Source organism: Diadema antillarum, unplaced genomic scaffold, assembly GCF_040938485.1.
Source record: "Diadema antillarum isolate AM-2024a unplaced genomic scaffold, OU_Dant_1.0 seq00001416_RagTag, whole genome shotgun sequence".
Taxonomy (NCBI): domain Eukaryota; kingdom Metazoa; phylum Echinodermata; class Echinoidea; order Diadematoida; family Diadematidae; genus Diadema; species Diadema antillarum.
In genome coordinates this window covers 670,175-692,282 of record NW_027272168.1, presented here as the reverse complement: position 1 = coordinate 692,282, position 22,108 = coordinate 670,175, and the positions used below count along the sequence as shown (strand labels likewise).

Below are 22,108 nucleotides of genomic sequence, written 5' to 3'. Positions count from 1 at the left end.
GGCAGCTGATGTGTGCACGATTATAAGCACGCGACAAGGCGTATAGACAAGAAGGCCCGTTATAAGAGAGATTTGCACTGGGTCGAGATACGTCCTGAACTTGATGACAACTTTCTAAGAGGATGACATCTAAGCTCTGCTTGGAGGAGGCTTGCAGGAATTCTCACCCTTAGAGTTCTCCGAAACCTCAGGACCATTATGAAAACTCTCTCTGTTATTTGAAGTATTTTGTTGTTCGCTATACAGGATTTGACTTTGTCTGGGAATCTCCGCGCGGTCACGTTTACCTAGAGGCTGTGTACACTTGGCTTTCAGCTCCTTGCAGCCTGACCCTAGAGTTAACCTCACGAGCAACGTGGGAGAGATGGTAACCGGGCAAGTGCAAGTAAATGTCAACCCAAACTTCACGACAAACTCAATTTCAAGAAAGTCACCATCGTAAGTATATGGAATAATAGTGTGTATAAGATATCGTAAGCATAATGATGTGCCGTGATTGTTGAAAGCACTCTATTTAACGCAGGTGTCCTGTATACAATATTGGCTTTTAACCTCTTCTCATGTACTTCATACGTCATTATAATACGCTCACCAGATGATGAGAAGAATTATGAGAGTTTCTGGTGTGTCAACTGCGCTGTGGTTTACCCACTCATTCCGAACAGATGCTCTCAAAATGTATGATGATAATATAATATTCAGTTGGTACAGATCTGGCGCTATATATGTATGAAGAAGACTATGTTGGGTGATGCTCGGATTGTTTCTGCTCGTGAAATCGTGTTCGTGATTATCAGGTTTAAAGATATTCGGAAGGTTCCAGTCATATTCAAATGAAATATGATTGGCGACTACAGATGTCGAATATCTCCTTTCTGTCGTTGATTCTTTTCCCTGCTGGTTTGACGACACAAAATCCTTCAGAAGTCAAATTTTCCTTTCATCCAGTGCGATATGCCTATAGACCAATGGTGTAGTCAGAATATTGATGATTTCATAGGTTGCCTTATCACCTGTCGTCTGAACATCTGGACTTTGAAGCTGTTCCTGTCAAGAGCCAGGACTGTAATGTTCGATGCCTGTCAAGATAGTAACCTCCAAACTAAGCATGATAGAGTGGTAATCAGAAAGAGCACGGTCTGCAAACACACCTTTTTACCCGTCAAGGAGGAACAACAACTAGAGCAAACACAACTTGAACATTTTGTTCGCGTGTTATCAATACAGACCATAAAGAAAGCAATCACATCGAACGCAGCAAACGGTTAATGTGGTAATGATTAGTCAGAGGGTAGAACTGACTGATAATCAAACGATTCTTTGTGCGTAATGCCTTCTGCGCATCATTTGTAACTACGGTTACAGCTGCTGTGGTGTCCTGATGGCATTGTATATCACGGAGTTAGCAAGAGACGTAAGTTCTATACAAAAGCTTTCAATCTTAATGCTAGCCTTATATCATATATCGACATAATAGTCTTAGCATGCTTATTTTTGAAGTTGCTGGAAAAAATGGCCTTTTTATCTTACTGTATTTGATGGGAGCTGTAAGGAATATCACTTATAAGTATTTACAATACAGCAACCGATATTGAGATCGTTGCTGCGTGTTTTCTTGTTTTGTACATATTGTCTACACACTCTGTACGTTGTGTTCGTATTAAGTTCTTGTTCAATGTACACACCACATGCAGTTTATCGATATATTGTTGGTGCTCTTTATATAAAATGTGTTTTAACGTTATTTTTTTTTGTATTTTCATATGGGCATAATGTAAGAACATAATATTTTAAAGACGACTCGAGTTGTTCGTCTTGACTCGACACACGCTTTTCATCGCTGATGTAGACAATATTGTGCTCGTGCATTATAAGAAGGTTGAAAGAGGATATTGTATGAGTTCCACTGTATTGTTTCATTCGCACATACTGTTCCCACTTTTGCAAACCTTGAGACCCCGAATTTCTTAAATGTTTTCTTTACATCGTCCTACTGCTGCGACGTCACGCATTATTGCAGAGTTCCCATCTCAAAGCGGGCTGTACATACGCAGACTGAACCTTAACAATTCATAAAACGAATTTCACATTTAAAAAAATCATCGCATTTCGGAATATAAACTGACGCAGTCCCCCCCCCCCCCCGCTCCCGCTAAAAAAAGGACATAATTTTAGAATGATCAATAATCACAGATAAAGGTCACAGGAATTTTTACTTCCTTTTAAAAAAAATCTGAAATTCATATTATGTAGTGTGTTTTTTTTTCTTCAAACATATTGTGCTTTGTGACATTATGAGATGTTCATAGCCTTGCTCTATCAGAGGGCAGTTAATATATGGAATAAACAAATTCATAACATTTTAACAGGTAGTCTGATTTTTCTCAAATAGGTCAATGTTATATCATGTGACAGACATTTTCTGGGACTTCCAGAAGGTGTTTTAGGAAAGTTTTCACCGGCTCATGAAACAAAAGAACAACAAAAACGCGACATTTCAATTTATACTCGGGATGACATTCTTCCAACATATCCGACAGAGAAAGAATAACGTAATTATTAACGACTCTCACTCCCATAGACTGGAAAATGCTATACTCAGTATACATGATTGATGTGTCGTCAGCCACAAAGTATCGAAGTGTGATATCCCATGATGGGCCCCTCATGTTTGCTTCAATTAATCTCGCAATCGCATATTCAAGTGAAGATAATCACATTACAATCTCATCGAAGCGGATTACAAGACAATGTTCAGGTCTCCATTCGACTGACTCGTGTTTGCCCATTATGCTCACTCATGATCCTTGATTTCTGTATTGATACAAAATCTCCCCTTTTCCTTTTGTATTTCACACAGATCGAGACAAACAACCCTTGTCCAGTTGAGCTGAGAGGATTACCGGGGAAAGAGAACCACTCCAAGGTGTTGAACGACAAGGACCAAGATTCCCGACGAGGGGGGATCAACTAGGCTAACCAAAGCCATTCAAGAGACAATAAGGGAAAGCAGCTCTATACCTCATCTTCAAGAGGATGACACTACGAGAAAGTGCCGAATACTGACGTCATCACTTGTGAAGGTGTAGTGGGAAAGTGTTGACCGTTACAAACAGATTCTTTGAAAGCAAGGACCGCAGCAGCTGCCCCTGAACAACATGAGCTCTCCCTGATGAGTTGTAAACAGACGTCACTGTAATAAGAGGGATCTACGCTTGGTGAAAACTTCATAAACATCATTTTTACAAACCCCTTAGGCTGGGAACTTCCATCAACCAGTAAATTTTCAGTCTTGGTAGAACTGAATAGCAAACAGATAACTAGGGTTCATTTGTGGCGCACAATACCTCCATTAACGGTGCCACCGACACAATAGATGACTGCGGTGTAAATAGAAGATTGTTTCTTCCCGAACCCCTCTAGAAAAGGTTCATCCGGTGAGAGGTTTTCGTGTCAAAGACGAACAGAGACAATTTGGCAATTCGCGGATTAAGGCAGAGGAAAAGTCCTAGGTGAGGTTTCGGGTCAGCGATGCAGCACAAAGGATCGATACAATGGCTGTAGAAAACCCAGTACCCATAGTGAGCCACGACCGGGGGTCGCATGCCGCCAGCAAACACGCCAAACATCTGACAGACATCAGAGTGTCGAGTCAGAAGCTCGCTCTCCAGCACACGGTGCGAGCTAAAAAACTCGACGAGCGGCAACTGTTCAAGTTCCTGAAATCGCTCGAAGACAGCAAGAGCAGGAGACTGCTGCAGATAGACAAGGAAGTGGCAGAAGTGGAAAAGCTGTTGAAGCGACTGAATTCTGAGCAACGGGAGAATTGCGCCGGCTCGGGCGATGATCTGTCCGATTTCGAGGGAGAGGATGGCGGCGAAGTAACGAAAAGCGCCGACGCCGGAGCGAGGCAGCGACGCGGCGTCAAGAAAAAGCAGACGGTCTCGAAGATGTCCAAAGAGTTCGACGAGTATGCATTCAGAGCCCGACAGAAAAGAGGTAGCATAGATCGCTTGGGGAAAAACAAGGCAGACAAACTGTTGAACGCATACTATAGATTTGACTCCGAAGGAAACCGTCGACTATTTTCGCCTCTGATCTCCAGCCCATCCAAGACGCCAAAGCCCCCAGCGCGTGTAGCGTGGGACTCTGATCTTTTTCCCGAGGATATTTCGGTATCCAACTACACCGTTGCAACTGGAACGGACAGCCGCATCAACAGCGGCACGAATAGGAGCTTCATGTCCTTTGCCGACGACGTTTTCGACGACGATGTGACGCGAGCAGACACCATCACGCCGGGGCGAGCAATTTTCATGACATCGGGCAAATTCTCATCACAAAGCGTGCGGAAATCGTCGAAGACACATCGGTCGAAATCTGTAAAGATCGCGACACCACAGGGTGTGGATAGCATGCCGTCTTCGCGGTCCAGGTCGCGAAAAGTTTCGAGGACGTCTGAAAACGGCGATCGACGCGAGAGACAGAGAGAAGGGCAGGTTGCCAACGACTCTGTGAGTGTCGCCTCGAAATCAAGCGTAGGCTCAGACTCCCATTCGAAGGTGCCCGTCATCAACGTGACAAGCGACAAAGAGGATGACATTCCACTGAACTTCAAACGTTCTAGACTCAAACTGAAGCGGCGACCAACGAATCTCGCTCAAGAGGTCACTGTTGATCAGCCGAAGATTGTCCTGCCAACCGAGAATGCCGATCGTAACGACGAACTCCAGAGGGCATCTACTCGGGATGCCTGCACTGGTGCATCTTGCCAAATCGCGGACTGCATATTCCACCGCCCACATCACCTTCGAAGACAGAGTACCATGATCGAAGACCCCCAGTCGACTTTCGACGAGTATTACCGCGTCGCGAGCGCAACACATTCCCGTGCGACGGGACAGCCGATTATCTCGCCCATGTTCCAGACAGCCGAGGATAGGGAGTGGAGCCAAGCGCGTCGCCTACCAGTCTCCCCGCCGAGCCCTACGCCGTCCGAAATCCTCGCCGACGTGGTCATAGAGCGTGAGGAGGTCGCCGAGAAGCCGGACTACACCGACCTCGACGTCATGTTGTCGGTTCGTCGGCCCATCAAAGGCTCGAATCGCGATCGAATGCTCAAGGACAAGGAGGAGAACATCAAGAACACGTTTAAAATCATGAGACAGAAGATGGCAGCCAGCATACCGCCCGATTTCAATACGAATTACGGAGTCCCAACGCCCAACTGGAAGATATTGAATCCTCTGAAAATGCGCCATAAGATTGCCCATTCATCCCCCTTATTCACTCTCTGGAAATTGAACTAACTGTGTTACTGATGTTAACCAATCGACCTGTTTTGTATTATACGTAAAAGGAACAGATTATGTCTATTGAGATCAACAAAAAAGTTTATTTACCTCTCGCACTAGAATTTTTCTTGATTCAGCAATATATGAAATGTTAATTCATACGTATATGTTATGAAGTAAAAACGGAAAAACCCACAGTGATCTTTTTTGTTTCACTACTGTTTCTCAGCTTTTTATACAACGTACGTATACTATTTATTGCAGCAGGTGACTGTTGAAATTATCCACTAGTGGTCTTTCCGTATCCTTTGCTAAACGAAGGTGCTATAGTTCTCTGATAACGACATGGTCTACCATACACTGGAACTTGCCATTCTTGTAGATATTCATCGGCTTGTATTTCGCTTGCAATTCATACAGTAAACATGAATTTCATAAGAACCAAAATAAGTCACAAGTCGAGATAAGGAAGTTCCGCCAAAATATCAAAATAGTAAAGGACTTTTAACATCCAAGTCTATCATGCCTAAAACACAAACAAACACAGGTTGCTGCAGATGCATTGTCTCAGCTCATTATAATCCCCAAATTTGTGGCGATGGCCTTTCAACATCATGTTCAAATCATACATGGTATGTAGTTTCTTTTAAAGGACGTTGAAAAAGCTGTGATAGCATTCCATTCCCTCATTCTTGTTACTGCCAATTAGAACAAAGTTGCCAGTTTTACAACGTTCTATGAAAACAGCGATAAGAAGAATGTTAAGAACAACGTTTCTTGCCTGTAATGAAAATATGTCTACACTCTGTTTATTAATATACATAATATTGTCGTCGATGTATTGTACAATCTAATTCTGACCCTTGATGATATTGTTCAAATCGTACCAGCACCATTCCTAACGATTCTGCTCATCTGTGTGGAAAAGGACCTGTGAAGAATTTTCGTACTGCCACCAGAGTTTACTGTATCCCTCGTGCAAATTGTTGGCATCAAATTTACCATTCGAAGAAGCAAGGAACGTTTGATAGCTAATTGATAGTGTATCAGTACGGCAGCTCCAACTTCAGACTTAAATGTGTTGTTGTGAGGAGCATTGCAGGCTGAACATTAATACATTGGGCCAAGTCAGTATAGCCGCAAGGATATCTCCCTATTATTTCGCTCTTGCGATAACGAATCATCGTTTCAATAAAATTATTCACTTTACATCCTCATAAAAAAAACAACAGAAAAGGAAGGCTTCTCGCTATAGAAGTCATGTGCAGGACATGGTTTCAATAAGAACATCCGTTCATCGGGAGCCAACTGTTAGACAGAAAAACAAATAACAACTGTAATGCACGCACATGTTTTGTTTTTGTTTTTTCGTTTTATGACGAGTAAATCTTTGGTATCTACAACATTTTGTCCTAAAAAATTATCAAAGTCAATAATATTGACTTATGGAGATTTATTCCTTAACAAGGTTTCATAGGATTTGTTATTCCATGGCTAGTTTAATCAAACAGAGAAAAAAAAAGTTCACTGCAGTCGGTGACTTTATTCGACTGAGGTTTAATCATACCTTTGCAAAATTAAAAAGTAAAAATAGTTCAGACTCTCTTTCCTAACTAACGTGGTGCGCATGATGCCAACAGTATTTCAGAGTTTACAGGGTTACAATCAAACTAGATCTCCATCGTGTGTTTCCCACTGTGATTGTTGACCATATTCATCTCTCGCCGGGACTTCATAATTATCTCCATTATACATAAACATACATTCACTTTCCATGTCAGGTAATAAGGGTAACAGCAATGGCTGTGAGGACATGATGATGTTCTTATAACCCTCTGTATACCGCAGCAATTTACTGTCTACGTGTTTATGTTTTTGTGTGAAATTTGTACACATTTGATTACTCGGCACAAATAAGGGTTAAAATTGCTTGGTTGTCACTGTTAGTCAATTCCTTTGTAAGCTATGAGGATGATGAATCTTTGATATGATTGCGATGGGTCCAGCCGTTTTTTGTGCAATAATAGGAGTAAGAGTAAAAAGTAAAAATTGATACTATATAAGCACAACATGTAAAGCATGTGTGTGTGTGTAGGAATTTTCATGCGTCAATTTGCAGTTTCTATTAAATCCTATATGATACCAATATCATTCGAGTGATGGAATGACACCACTTTCTTCTGTGGATTACTGTTGACATTAGTAATGGTTATACGAAACGTTGAAGTTATCATATTCCTTTTTTTTTGTAGTTGGCATACAGTGTTGAAAAGACATTCCACAACTGTTTTTTTTTTTCTTTTTTGTGTGTGCATTACCTGAATACAACATAATATCGGGATTTCATAAGTGAAATGCTTTGAAATGATTGTGGATTTTTATTTTTTTTCGTTTTATTTCATTACATATCGATGGAACCACTGCAGGTCGGTGTCTATCTTATCACTGCGAAACTAATTTTGGGTGTAGATGTATTTGATTATAATTCATGCATCTCGGCCTTGTGCAGGCTTTGTGATCATAATCTTTATGGACAGGGTATAACAGTGACACGAAGTAGCAAACTTGGGCAGAAAAACAAAGGTGAATTGATGAAATAGTTTGCTCAGATAAAACAGGAACGCATTAAAGGTAGAAATGAAAATGAATATACAGGGTTTATGCCTTTGATATACTAGTATATTCGTCAACATTTACAAAGTTGGGTTGGTCGTTTATGTAGGTGATATAACGAAATCCTCTGCTCAAGCGGAAGTGAAAATCGTATCAGTGATTGTTTCATTTTTTTTTTAATGATGTGTTCTTTATGAAACACATTTATAGATTCTACGAACATTGCATGTTTTTAGTGAAGTGATGTAAAGGTATGTGACCACACGAGCACTTTAAATGTATCTTGTTACAACTATTATTATTCCTGCACGGGTGCAGCACTTGGTGTCTCAAACAGAATGTGAAAGTGTTGTAAAACTGAATAAAATCCGGGGTTCCGGTTGATCGCGAGATATACGCACGCTCAGATAGCATTTATCTTTGAATTTCCTTATTTGCTTATCTTCATCCGTGAAAACTAGCATACTGAAAACATTATCCTGTGCAAAAAACAAAAACAAACAAACAAAAACAAAGAGAGAGAGAGAGAGAAAAGAGAGACGTGCATACCACCCATATTCTCTGTCCATATGTGTGTTGGTGTGTGTGTGTGTGTGTGTATGTGTGTGTGTGTGTGTGTGTGTGTGTTTGTGTTTGTGTGTTGATTTTAAAAAAAAACTTGAGGAAGGGGAAAGGCCCCCGAAAATACCTTATTGGCAAATATGCATTATCTGTTTTTCTCTTGACAATCTACCTATCAACGCTATATATCTAATTGATATGTTTGTATGTGCATTTATATGCAGTTAATGTAATCAAAATAAGAAATTCGGCATATTGTTTGCAATTTGTATGTCGGGAGTGGGTCATTCTGAGTGCAGAACAACTTCGTACAGACATCTTTTTCTCTCTTCTTCCATTTCATTATGTGAAAGGCTCAGGAACACACAGGGAGCGAGTGAGCGAGAGCAGGTTAGGGAGAGAGTCGAGTGTGTACGTAATGTAGAAAAGAAGATGAAAAGAAAAAGGGATAAATTTTGCAATAGGGGTAGCTCCAGACCGCTGGCATTCAATTAACGCGGACTCCAGGGGAAATGCAAACACGAGAACTGCATGCAGTCATCCCTCCCACGGGTAAAACCTTTTGTTCACGACAGATACCGGTACCCATTTTAAGGAAAAACTCACATAAGGGCGACAATGAAAACCACTTTCCGTAAGTCCATCAGGATAAGCTACGACACTCCATCACTCTCTTGATATTTCCCGTCGCAGTAGAGCTAATTATCGTTACTTGTTACGAGTGTAACAGGTTTATATTGTCGGTGTCTTTTAATGTACATTTTATTTACCGATCCTTGACGAAATTTGTGCTAATTGTGTCTCTTGCAAACTGGAAATGTTCAATTTTGTGACAAGCCAACCGGAGGCAGAAAGAGATCGAGCTTATTGATTTCTAATATTAATGTCTGGAGAGTTTTTGTAACTTGCCAACACACTTGGAAGGTCTCTTGCGATGTATTCCACCACCTTCGAAAATGAAATAACGACAGCATACCAGCATGGAGAGATATTTGTGTGCCCTGGGACCCCCGTAAGGCACTGTATTACATTTACGTACTTATCTCCCCGACACCTTTCATCTCCACTTTGAGTAAGTCTTCAGATGTAGAGTTATGACACCCCCCCCCCCCACACACACACACACACTTTCTGAAAGGAAATCCGTTTATAAAATAAAAGCCACTTTCTTTTGATCTATTGCTTCTCGTCCTCTTGTACACCCATCTTTGATTCTACTCTTCCTTCTTTTCAATCTTCTCTGATAATCCTTAACTGATTATGGGCTGAAGATTTGCCAGTATATCTTTTTCACGTCGTTGTAATGATTATTCTGAAAAGTAATAAATGCTTGTCCATATTTTTTTTTTCCTCCGGAAATATTCCGGTCATTGGCACTCTATCATTGTCATTCATAAAGCACCACGAGGGTTTATTGTGACATTGTGTAATACACGCTACAATGAACTTGCAAAATGGTGGTGGCGGGGAGGAGGAAGGAGGGGATTGGGAAAATGGTGTCATAGGTTGCAGCAGGGAGATGGGAAGAGAACTCTTTTAACACCTCCCTGGTTGCGCGATTTTCATACCAGACCGACTCGTCTACTTTTCTCTGCTCAATTCTCAAAGACACGCCAATCTCAACAGAAAATTCCCCAACAACAATTCCCCGTGCTTGCATACTACCTACTCATAACAATATTAGCAGTGTTCAGAGTACACCACCTAAAGTAGTGTATGAAGATATAATGAAAATCTACTGATGACACTGTAAACGAGACTTTATCAAAATGATGAATAGCTACAATTGTAGAAATCAAAATATGGGCCATATAAACTTTGCGGTAGAGGGAGCTATACCGATTTCTCAAGTTGCTGTTGATTCAACCCCCACCATAATTTGCTCTGTCTGTTTGTTTGTCTGTCTCTCTCTTCATAATTATGCATATAATCACATATAAACACACACACACATACATACATGCCATCTGATAAGAAAACAAAATGTATAGAAACAACCTCTAAAAAATCACACCATCTCACCACCCACAAAAAGCCTCTGAGCCAAACTTGGTTGAGATTATAAGTAATTTCTTCTTGCCTTGCTTTTCAAAATAACAGATCATATCTCATTTTGTAACAGAATTACGTAATGACAATTAGAAGAGCACCCATAATGCATTCATAACTATTCAGACATATGAACAAGTGCAACAAAGATTATTATAAGGGAGCATACTGATTAATGATTGGGAAAAATACAACTGGATAATTCTTTGCTTCAAAATGATAACACTGGCAGGAGCAAGAATGAACAGGTATTATCAAATTTGGTACATAATAATCTGAATTGACAAAAAGCTGAACATGCAACAACAAAAATCAAGAATACCTGTAAGGCAGCTGCTTTTGGCATTTCTAAAATCAATGAAATACATACGGCAATCTACTGAGCAACTAGTTCATGTTTTTATAACTTCATGTTTAGATAATTGTAAGTCCATATTCTGACTTGTCTAACTCTACATGTTTTCTTCCAACATGTAAAAAAAAAACCAACAACAACAAAAACAAAACAAAAAACACAACAGCCTGACTTGTTACCAAATCCAGGAAATATGAACACATTACCCACACTCTTACTCTGAATTCTTTTCATCGGCTTCCCATTGTTAATCAAATTAACTTCAAGATTTTGTGACTATTATCCAAAATCAACTTCTTTTCATTTTAAGTTATTTTGTGGTAATTCTGATTTTTGTTTAAATGCTGTATAGCATTAACATTGTATCATGTCTACATTCTAATTTATCTACATGTTCATTGTACTGTATCATAAAAAATTATCATACTTTAAAGGTTACGTAAATCTTAGTCTATGTTGTATCTACATGTATTTACACAAATCTGGACTAGAAATTATCTCCCATATAGGCGAAATTCGACTTGTAAAACTTTGACTTGTGAAAGATTATTCTAAAGAAATAAGAGAAAATTGGGACTTTCTGGAGCTTCGACTTGGCCAAGTTTTCGACTTGTGCGAGGTTGACTGTATTTACACAAATCTGGACTAGAAATTATCTCCCATATAGGCGAAATTTGATTTGTAAAACTTAGACTTGCGAAAGATTATTCTAAAGAAATAAGAGAAAATTGGGACTTTTCTGGAGCTTCCGACTTGGCCAAGTTTTCGACTTGTACGAGGTCAACTTAGGCGAGGTTGACTTATGTATCTTTTGTACCTCAATTGGAGGCTTTTGTATAAAGCTCCACATTTAAATGTACTCTATTACTGCTTTATCATTGTAAAATCACACTTACATAAGATTTGATGCTTCAGATGGGAAAACAATTGGCAATCATTCGTTAACATACATATAGCTCATGTCATACATAGTTGAATTAACTCACACGAAAATATCCACTTTTACAGCACATTCTATGTGTACAATGCAGAATGCCACATAGATGTTGGATTCAATCCCTTTCTGAAAGCAAAATTTAAGACAATGAAAATAGATATGCTTCACATAATTTGATGTTGTTTTATGGCAAAAATGTCATTAAAATGCAATGCTGTGGCAAATTCATGACCTCCTCTCCCATTCACCAATATGATATATGGAGTAGATTAGCAAGGAATGTTCCTGAGGGAATACATGTATAAACTGTTGGTTCTTTGTGCAGCATAGAAACCATTGCACCAAACAGTCCACAAAATGGTATGAAACAGCCTCGTGATTGACCAACATATCAAATGAAGCAGCACACAAGCATAAGATAAAAAACTTAAATTCATGATTATTCAACAGTGCAACCAAAGTGACTTAAACATGGATTCTAAACAATGAACTGGAATTATATCTCTATCAACTTTGAACATTCAATTAAAAAAAAAATCTATCAGAAATTAAACCATAAGCTTGATAAGTTATTCCACTGTGATGAATGAAAACTTTGCAGCATTCAGTTGTTATCAACTCCAGTCACACATACCAGAATATTGCACATACACTGTATATGGAGTATATACATGTACTGTACAAGTCACAATGCGGGCACAGTAAATCATAGAAATGCCGGCACGTTGTCTTGAAAACACGATCGCACAATAATAATAATATTATAATTGTTATAAAATGGGTTCAAGAATGCAGCCAATTGGAAGCGCTGAAATGAGTCACGTGTGCGTGCATTAATTTCTTACTAACATGCACGGGCCAGCCCGCCGTGCAAAAAAGCGTAAAGTCACTGACGTCACAATATTTACACTAGCAGTGCACACTCAATCAGTTGTTACAAGTGCGTCGCGCGCTACTATACGTGTTGTCAATCATGTAAACAACTTCTAGTTCGGGCTGCCAGCCGGCCTTTCTTTTCTTGTGCAAAACATGTGACGTACGTATACTCTTTAATACAGTAGTACTTATATACGCGGGATTTTCGAGTGCAACGTGCGTTAATGTTTGGGACAAACATCTGCGGACATCTTGACTATTGAGTGAGTGCTACATGTAGCTGACTAGTGTTGACCCACAAAGGTACATGAAAAATGCTGTTAGTTTTCGACCCATTTTATAAATCAAATAATACACAGGTTTGAGTTTGTGACGTTAGTAGTGGAGATGCAGCTCACTCTCGGGTATTTGCAATGTAGTGCATGTTTCACAATTGTAAATACCCTCGAGTGCGCTACATCTCCACTAACGCACTCTCACCTGTGTATTATTTGTATAATATGATTTATATAGCGCCAAATCCACTCTGCAGAGTGCTCTAGGCGCGGAAGGAAGAGAAAGTGAAGTAGATATTGATAAAGAACATACAAATATCAAAATACAATACATGTACTGAGTAATCAAATGGAGGCCTCAAACAGGTGAGTTTTTAGACCGCTTTTACAGGAGTCTGATGAAGAACAATTTTTTATGGCTGAAGGTAAGTTATTCCATAGGGTGGGAGCAGCATGGCCAAAGGCACGTGTGCTCCATATTGTAGTGAATCTTGGAATTATAAGAGAACCGGAGTTGGATGAGCGTAGAGATCTAGCAGGGATGTAATTATGGAGTAAGTCAATGTTATACTGAGGAGCAACGCCCAGAATGCAATGGAAAGTGAGAAGTAAAACCTTAAAAATAATGCGATCTTTGACTTGTAACCAATGAAGTGATCTCAAAATAGGGGTGATGTGAGTGTGCTTCTTGGATAGTGTAATGATGCGTGCTGCCGCATTTTGACAACACACAAAAAGATATAGAAAAAGAATTGCGCATGTACTCAAATTCAAATATGTCGGAGATGATCATTTGGGACTAAGGAGAGGAATACAACTTCATTTATGGATACAATGACTTCTGCACAAGGTGAACTCAATGTTGCTTATTTTTTATTTTTTTGTTCATTTGTTTGTTTGTTTTTTGACAGAGGGGCAAATAATGATGTTCCTTGGGGCACGTGAGTGTATGATCTTGTTTGTTCAGATGTGATGGATAATTAGGATGTCACTTACTTGGACAAACTGGATACATTATACATTTGAACAGTCATCAAGAAATGTCTCTTTGAGATACAAATGCAATTTAAATAAATGTGGATTCAGCTGACCCTGTTGACTTACTAGTATCTGCTAACCTGGACATTAAACATTTGAACAATTGTTTAGAGAATGTCTCTTTGAGGTACAGTACAAATGCAATTTAAATAAATGCATACTGTATACGCCGAATATTTCGCGAGGTTTTTATTTTTGCGAATTTCGCCAGTCAGGTGCTATTCGCAAAATTAAAGACACGCAAAAATATTGACTCTGATCCCGATGTGAATGTGACGTACGAGTGTACTCTTCATCGTTCAGTACAGGACTTCACGATCGCCAATTTAACCACTCGCGAATTCGTCGGGAATTCCCGATTCGCGAAAATTTAGACTCGCAAAATATATGGCGTATACAGTATTCAGCTGACCTTGTTGACTTACCTGCTAACCTGGACATTACACATTTAAACAGTTATTGTTTAAAGAATGTCTCTTTCAGGTACAAATGCAATTCAAATCATTGCACATTCAGCTGACTCAGTCGACTTATACACTAACCTGGACATTAGACATTTTAACAATTGTTAAAAGAATGAGTCTCTTTGAGGTACAAATGCAATTTAAATCACTGCATATTCAGCTGACCATGTTGACTTATTAGCTAACCTGGACATAGCACATTTGAATAATTGTTAAAAGAATGTCTCTTTGAGGTACAAATGCAGTTTAAATCACATTGTATTCAGCTGACCCTGTTGACTTATCAGCTAACCTGGACATAGCACATTTGAATAATTGTTAAAAGAATGTCTCTTTGAGGTACAAATGCAGTGTAAATCACATTGTATTAAGCTGACCCTGTTGACTTATCAGCTAACCTGGACAAAGCACATTTGAATACTTGTTAAAAGAACATCTCTTTGAGGTACAAATGCAGTATAAATCACTGCGCATTCAGCTGACCCTGTTGACCTGTCTGCTATTACAACCTGGACATTACACATTTGAACATTTGTTAAAAGAATGTCTCTTTGAGGTACATATGTAAATCAAATCATTGCTTATTCAGCTGACCATGTCGACCTATCAAGTGACCTGAACATCTTAATCCACTTTACTTATCAAGCTAACAGCATTTATGGAAATCTTCAGTTGTAATGCATTCATTTCTGAAACATCAAAGTGTACAAGTAATGTAACTTTTTACCACTGCCAAACTTTATGTTTTGAAATGTTCATCACTTTGTGACTTGTGCAATCATGAATCATCTCGTAATCAGCTCGAAAAAAAAAGTCCATCTTGTTACACCTGGCAGATGGTCTTCAGTAAAATATTGATCTGATCCTGTGTATAGGTATGTGCTTCATGTCGGCCCAGTGGTCCTTGCAGTAGTCCCACAAATAGAAATCTATGATGACAGAATTCAGCATCAGCTCTTTCTTTCTCCCATTTTCCTGTAGCAGCTGTTTGATCCCTTTCTGAATCAACTGCAGGAGAGGAAGCACACAGGAGATAAAAAACCCCCCAAAACTGTACTGTAAAACCAGAAACATTTGCTGCATTTTACTTTCACAAATCGCCACTCACATTCAACGCATTGTGTAGACAAACACTTTCACATGCATTTTACTTTTGCTAATTTTGGCTCCTCAATATGAAATACACGATTATAAATAATATTGTGGTTTTTGTTTTCTATGGGTATATATGACTAATCACCATTACTTAATTTTACAACGAATTTTTTTTTTTTTTTTTTTTTTTTTTTTTTTTTTGGTGTCTGTTTTTGTAATATTTTCTTCTGTCTCATGTTTTGATCGTAAAGCAATATTGTTTCCTCTTATTCTTTTTGTTGTGAACTACCCCGACAAGACTCTGGTCTTTTGTATTTTCCATATTTCATTCATAGTTATTATATGCTGTGTATGTGCATGTTCATGTACTCATTCCCTGTTCTTAGTTTGTTATGGCACAAATGATGTTTTTTAAAATGAAACAGAATAAAGTTCAAGGTCATGCAGTACTGAACATTGCCTGACATTTATTCTGGTTTAGGGAAAATGTTACACTTACTAACAATAAAATCAGGCAAAACAAATCAAACTTACCCAATAGGTACAGGGAGTTGTGCTTTTAAAGACTTTCGCTATCAATGTTTTCAGCCAACAGTCAAAGATCTTGAAAGAGGTATCATAGTTCTATGAATTCTTTAATAGAAGTTAACCCGTTGAGGACGGGCTGATTTTGCTGCAACACGCCTTTCCCATAGACACCTGCCCGAGTATACTTGGGACTCATCCTCAACAGGTTAAGATGGAAATAAATGATGTTCTACTTCTTTTTATTTTTTTCCAGAGGGTGAAAATAGGAGTCGATTGGCATATGAATGTATCTGAAGTACGGTAATTGGCCTGTCTGGCCTGCAGACTTACCTCAACAGCCCAAATGGAACATCCCCTGATCTCGACCTCTAACCTCTCGCCTGGCGTAAAGAGCTTAGTCTCATCTGCCAGTCTCTTCATCAGTGCATCAGAGTAGCTCAGTACTCCAAAGTAGTTCAACACCTGTGGGACTCTACATGGTACAGAGAGAGGGGGAGAAGAGTAGAATTGGTGCAATATTTTACCTGTTTTTTCAAACTGTCCCCAAAAGTCAGTCGCATAGATACATAGAACTGCAAACGTTATAAAACATAGATGCTCCTGACTATGGTATTATGAATACATCTGTGCATGAAATAGATCTAAGATAAAGCATGGTTGAGTACAAAAGCAAAATGTTCATCATTTGGAAGCAGCAGAGGATGCATATTTCTTTTACAGGAAGGAGAAATTGCTTTCCTACAAAAAAGAATACCATTTCAGTGATGAAACATCTTAAAGCAACTCAAAATCCCTTATACTACACACCATATGCATAATAGGAAGGCATGGAATTCACAGCAAGTTTATGTTCTAATCTACACCTCATCCTCAAGTTGTGAATGATAATTATTCAGCAAAGTCTATAGAACATTTAATTTGTATTCCATCTTCTACTTGGGGAGTAAAGGTAAACACAGGTGTCAAGATCAAATGTAGCTACTCTATGAGTGCTTGAAATTGATTCTATGCCCACTTATCAAACAAGCTTGAACAAAACTGCTATAACAGACACTACTACGTACTTGTAATTCTTTGTTTGCTTTTCCTTCTTCTTCTTTTCCTTCTTCTTCCTCTGTCACCTCCTCCTATTCTTCTTCTCCTTCCTCCCTTTCTTTGCTCAAAATTGCTCAGCTGATCTCTCTGGCTGCAAACACATGTTCAGGTTTAGACTCTAACCCACCATCTCACTCTTTGTAATGTAGTGAAGAAGCTGAGAAGGCACACCCTTTAGATAACTCACCTGTAATCTGCAAACATGGTCAAGCAGTCGATGTCTGTGAAGGACCCGTAGCTCTGACCCTCAAAGCAGGCCCAGATATCAGCCACAAGAATCTGAGCCCGCTTCAGGATTGACACTGCAGATGAAAATAGACCGTCACAGCCTTTCAGTCTTTCTTCACCATTTTGTTTTGTTCTCGTATGTCTGATCTTAACAGTCCCATCTAGTGCTTTACACCATATCCTTGTGATCACAGCCCTCTACCATTTTATTACTCAAGTCACTGCAATCGTACAGGCACCAATGGTGCACAAAGGCCCTTATTTAGGAAGCATTTCAGCCGGGCTACCGCCACCCAGTGCAAGTTTGTTAAATCCCATCAGATTACAAACTCGCATGGGGTAAAAAAAAAATCAATTAGATCATTCAATCATATTGATCAAAATAGTTCAGAGGTATTCGCTTTCTCATTGTGAAAGCGTTTTAGAATGCAAATCCCTGCATTGATTAAGGATCAAAAACACTCAATACAACCATTTCTGTTTCTTTTGAAGAGGAAAGTAAAATTTACCATCAAAGTCAGAAGTATGAACAAAGTATCTCACCATCTTTTCCCTTGTAGGAAGCGACGTCTCTATACGATGAGAAGTGTGTGGTAACAATGTTCAGGAGCTTGGTAGCGCTCTGTTCACATGCTGCGATGCAGTTGACAAAGGATCCACTGAAGTGCTGCAAAATGTGATAATTTCAAAGATGTACATGTATGCTCTGTTTCTTCTCTGCTATGGTGGAATGAAACATAGGATGTATCTCACTGTAATTTCAAACCTCATCAAGACTGACAAGATATTACCAGGGAGCCGAGTTGCATCTAAACTACTTACTGAATACCTGAAAGCCAGGAGCTGATTTAAAGGACAAGTTCACCTTCATAAACATAAGGATTGAGAGAATGTAGCAATATTAGTAGAACACATCATTGAAAGTTTGAGGAAAATCAGACAATCCGTTCAAAAGTTATGAATTTTTGAAGTTTTTGTGCAGTAACCGCTGGATGAGAAGACTACTACAGTGTATGAATAACTTAGATGTCACATGCGTACAACAATATAAGGAAAATATAAAGAGAATTTCACAAAATGCCATCTTTTGAAAAAAGTACACATTCCCCTGACTCGTTACCGACAAATGTTATGGGTAATATTATTCCCCCTGCCTTAGAAAAGAGGCAAGTCAAGAGCTCTTTTATTATGCGAAAAAAGTGAAAATATGTTGAATTTTCTTTTACATTTTCTTTACACTGTTGTACGCATATGACTCACAAGCTGTAGTAGTCTCCTCATCCAGCGGTTCCAACACAAAAATTTTAAAAATTCATAACTTTTGCATCGATTGTCCAATTTTCCTCAAACTTTCACTGATATGTTCTACTAATATTGTTGCATTCTCTCAATCCTTATGTTTATGAAGGTGAACTTGTCCTTTAATGGACTGATGGTACTTTTATTTTACTACATTTAGATATTACGGACCAGAACTATGTTGTAGCCAGAATTATTTTGTATAACTTTCATGCATATTCGTGACTTGGTTGATCAAGCACATAATAAGGTGAGCCACTTCGCTGATCCAACTGGATTAAGTACCTTGGCTTAGGACATGGCGTATACGTGATATGATCTAATGCGGTAATCAGTATTTAAAGTTACATATGAAATACTTGAAATATAATGTAAGATATTTACAAGGATTTTGGAGATTAATATTCATGAATACCTGAAAACTGTCATAAATGTACTTCTATGCATTTTCCTCTGTGTGGATTCATATTGCATTACGGGCCAACTGCTCAGTTTTGCATGAACGTCTCTGCAATTTTGGTGGATTAATGATGTTAGAAAATGTCATGCTGATAATTTCATTGTCACAGTAGAAAGGTGAAATGCAGGTGCTATTCACATTTAGACATTTAGCAGTTGTCAGTTTCACATCAGTTTAAGCACTGTCAGAAACAGACAGAATTTCTCAGATTCCCAACTAACTTGGGACTAGAAATGGAACTCCTACATAGTTCAATGTTTAGATTTTGTTAAAGATATTTTTGAAAACATGAACATCCTCAAATTTGGTTTTGACAGCTGTTGGATAACAACACATCAGAAGTACTTGTATTATTCAACCTTCTGGAACTTTTTTGTGCTTCCCATCATAATTTTTATATAGAGAACCGAATCCCCTTTGACTTCCTTCAGTCAATGTGCCATAGTTCGGTGTGCTGAGTTTCTTATAAATTTGTAGTTGTTGTTGTTGTTGTTTTTGCTCTGTGTGCCCTAAATTGAATATTGAACATATGAATTGGTTTCAACAGGTCTTCTGAGAGTCTCACAAGCAGACCTTACTTCTAACAAGACCCTGCCAGCCTCGTGAAGGTTCTCTAGTCTCTTCTCCAGGAGATGAATGCCTGTGTCTGTCTCGGAGCGGAACACATGCTGCAGCTCGTCCCGAGTGACTTTTGCATAGTACGATGGTGTTGTTATGGGAATACCTTCCTAAAGAAAAAAATGAGATATAGACACAGATAGAGTGTAAGTGCAGGCCATAAGATAAAATGCACAATGAAGCACATACAATGAAAAGATATGAAAAATATAGATTTTCATCTATACCTGCCTGTACTGCAAATTCATCTTATAGATTACATCTTGTGCTGAAAGGACAGACATAAATCAAATGATGATGCATACTTCATAATGTTCTATCTATATTGATGTTACATGTACCTCCTAACTATGCAGCTCAACAGGTAGGAACAAATTGGAGTAAAATTTGCACAAAAAAAAAAGCAAAAAGTTCATCTGTCTACAACATCTTTAACAAGTGGCCATAAATATTTGAATTAAACATTTGACAAATCTTCTTCTCTTATCAAATAGTAGGAATATTTCCATTAGATAGGAACAGATAGGTGGTGTGGCATTATTACAATGGAGTGAAAGAAATCAAAACTTGATATGACAGCAAATTGGTGCTGAAAGAGATTGCATACATCCAGGGCTCTGTTGAGGGCAGCACACATCGCCCAGTATCCGCTGTGGTTCTCATCCTTGTATCGGACCAGGTACCGCTTGTCATTGCTCTCGCTCCAGAAGGAAAAGTTGAGTGTGTCCAAGACGAATATCCTGAAGAATGGACATACGAATATCAAAGGAACAGTAAACATTGCATCACAGCACACTTGAGAAATGTGTGGCAGTAGATGCACTGTAGAGCATCACTGTGCAGTAACATTATTAGCTTTCTTGCATAAGATTTCTGTGAAATAAACACAGATGAAACAAATTTCACATTTCTACCCCCCCCCCCCCCCCACACACACACACACACAAAAAAATCTCTCCCACTTTGAATTCTTTTCTTTGGCTCTAATGCATATTGACTTTATCTGGGTAAAGGCAGTGTATGGTTGCATACTACACTTTGCAGGGGAACACAAACCAGTATTACTGTATCATTGATGGGGCTCAACTATTCACTTGGAACCACTTAGGCCTACTGTAAATACAAAAACATTCATGGTACATTCATTTTTGCACTACTTTTGGCAAGTGCAAATTCTAAAACCTGCAAAATATATCTTCACATTATTTTTAATGCACATTTTGAACCTGAAGATGCACACGCATCAGTACACTGTTGCACAGTTAAATAGTGTATTGATTATCACATTTGGAAATGTTTTATCAAATTCTGTCTGTCAGTAAATTGGTAGGAAAAATATGAGAAGCTAATAGTACAGTGAAAATTTAAGAACCCACAAATGTTTTTGAGCCACTCAGCACAAAAATTTAAATACGCGAAAATAATGATATTTACAGTACTTACCAGTCGACTGTCTCTGCTGTCATTTTCTTTGGGTGAAGGGCATGCTCCTTCCATGCTTTGATACTGTACTCCTTCTTTTTCAGACTCTCATATATCTACATCCACACAAACAAACAAACAAACAAACAAACAGGAGAACACACAAAGTGATTAAGTATTGCATAGGGACCTGAAAACACATAATGCTTTGAAAATAAGTCAATATAGTCAATATAATGCACAGTCTTTTCAAGCACTCAACTAAAAAGTAGATAGAATTAGGGTAAGATCAGTTTAGTGTAATTTTCAAAGTTATGTTGGAGGGGGGGGGGGGGGGGGGTGACAACCGGTAATATATCTAGATTTCACTGGATCCTGCCAGGATTAAAGAAAACAAAATATGGATTTAAATACAAATCAAAATGCAATGCTGAATAATATGTTTACTTTGCACAATGTTGCTTGGCATTACAATCACATCTAAAATCCACAAATGATCGAAGATTATATCAAATAAAAACCTCTTTGGCAGAGACAAGCTGTGAATGAATGAATGAGTGCTCACCAACTTGGCCACTTTTTTGGCAGCAGCATCATGGACAGTGACATCCTCTGCATTCTTGGCAATAAACTCACCAGACTCTCTCGGTGACAAGGAGTTGGACATTGTACATGCGCTGTCAAAAGCAAAGTCATATTTGAGAATGACAGACATTTATGTAAATTACATTAGGCTTGAACTTTCCTCTTCATTTCAATAATTGGAAAAGGAATAATTAGGCAAAACACACACACACACACAAAACATGTTTAGCATCCTGCATAGCTGCGGAAAAAAGAGGGAGGAGACCCCCTTATTTTTTCGATATGGCTTCTTTTTTTTTTAATGGGACCCACTCAC

General features: G+C 38.7%; 2 protein-coding genes across 2 annotated transcripts; one reads left to right on the top strand and one right to left on the bottom strand.

Annotated features, from left to right (window-relative positions):
* The first annotated feature begins 3,264 nt into the window (after positions 1-3,264).
* LOC139709239 (uncharacterized) lies at positions 3,265-5,321 on the top strand. Its single transcript, XM_071621193.1, has one exon. The coding sequence runs from the start codon at positions 3,555-3,557 to the stop codon at positions 5,307-5,309; it is 1,755 nt and encodes a 584-aa protein (XP_071477294.1). The 5' UTR covers positions 3,265-3,554; the 3' UTR covers positions 5,310-5,321.
* Positions 5,322-15,305: 9,984 nt separating this feature from the next.
* LOC139709237 (queuosine 5'-phosphate N-glycosylase/hydrolase-like) lies at positions 15,306-21,874 on the bottom strand. Its single transcript, XM_071621191.1, has 8 exons — positions 21,773-21,874; positions 21,229-21,323; positions 20,393-20,525; positions 19,746-19,895; positions 17,952-18,075; positions 17,368-17,482; positions 16,416-16,557; positions 15,306-15,470 (listed from the first exon to the last, which is right to left on the bottom strand). Exons 1-8 carry the CDS (start codon positions 21,872-21,874, stop codon positions 15,306-15,308), a joined length of 1,026 nt encoding a protein of 341 aa, XP_071477292.1.
* Positions 21,875-22,108: the final 234 nt, after the last annotated feature.

Bases quoted from the DNA above. Each gene is read 5' to 3' on its own strand.
- LOC139709237 (XM_071621191.1), bottom strand. From the start codon at position 21,874: ATGTCCAACTCCTTGTCACCGAGAGAGTCTGGTGAGTTTATTGCCAAG. The intron at 17,483-17,951 runs GTGAGATACTTT...TTTCATCTGCAG, and splicing joins TTCCTACAAGGGAAAAGATG to TGTCAATCCTGAAGCGGGCT. The intron at 15,471-16,415 runs GTAAGTCTGCAG...CCTCTCCTGCAG, and splicing joins GTTCCATTTGGGCTGTTGAG to TTGATTCAGAAAGGGATCAA.
- LOC139709239 (XM_071621193.1), top strand. From the start codon at position 3,555: ATGGCTGTAGAAAACCCAGTACCCATAGTGAGCCACGACCGGGGGTCG.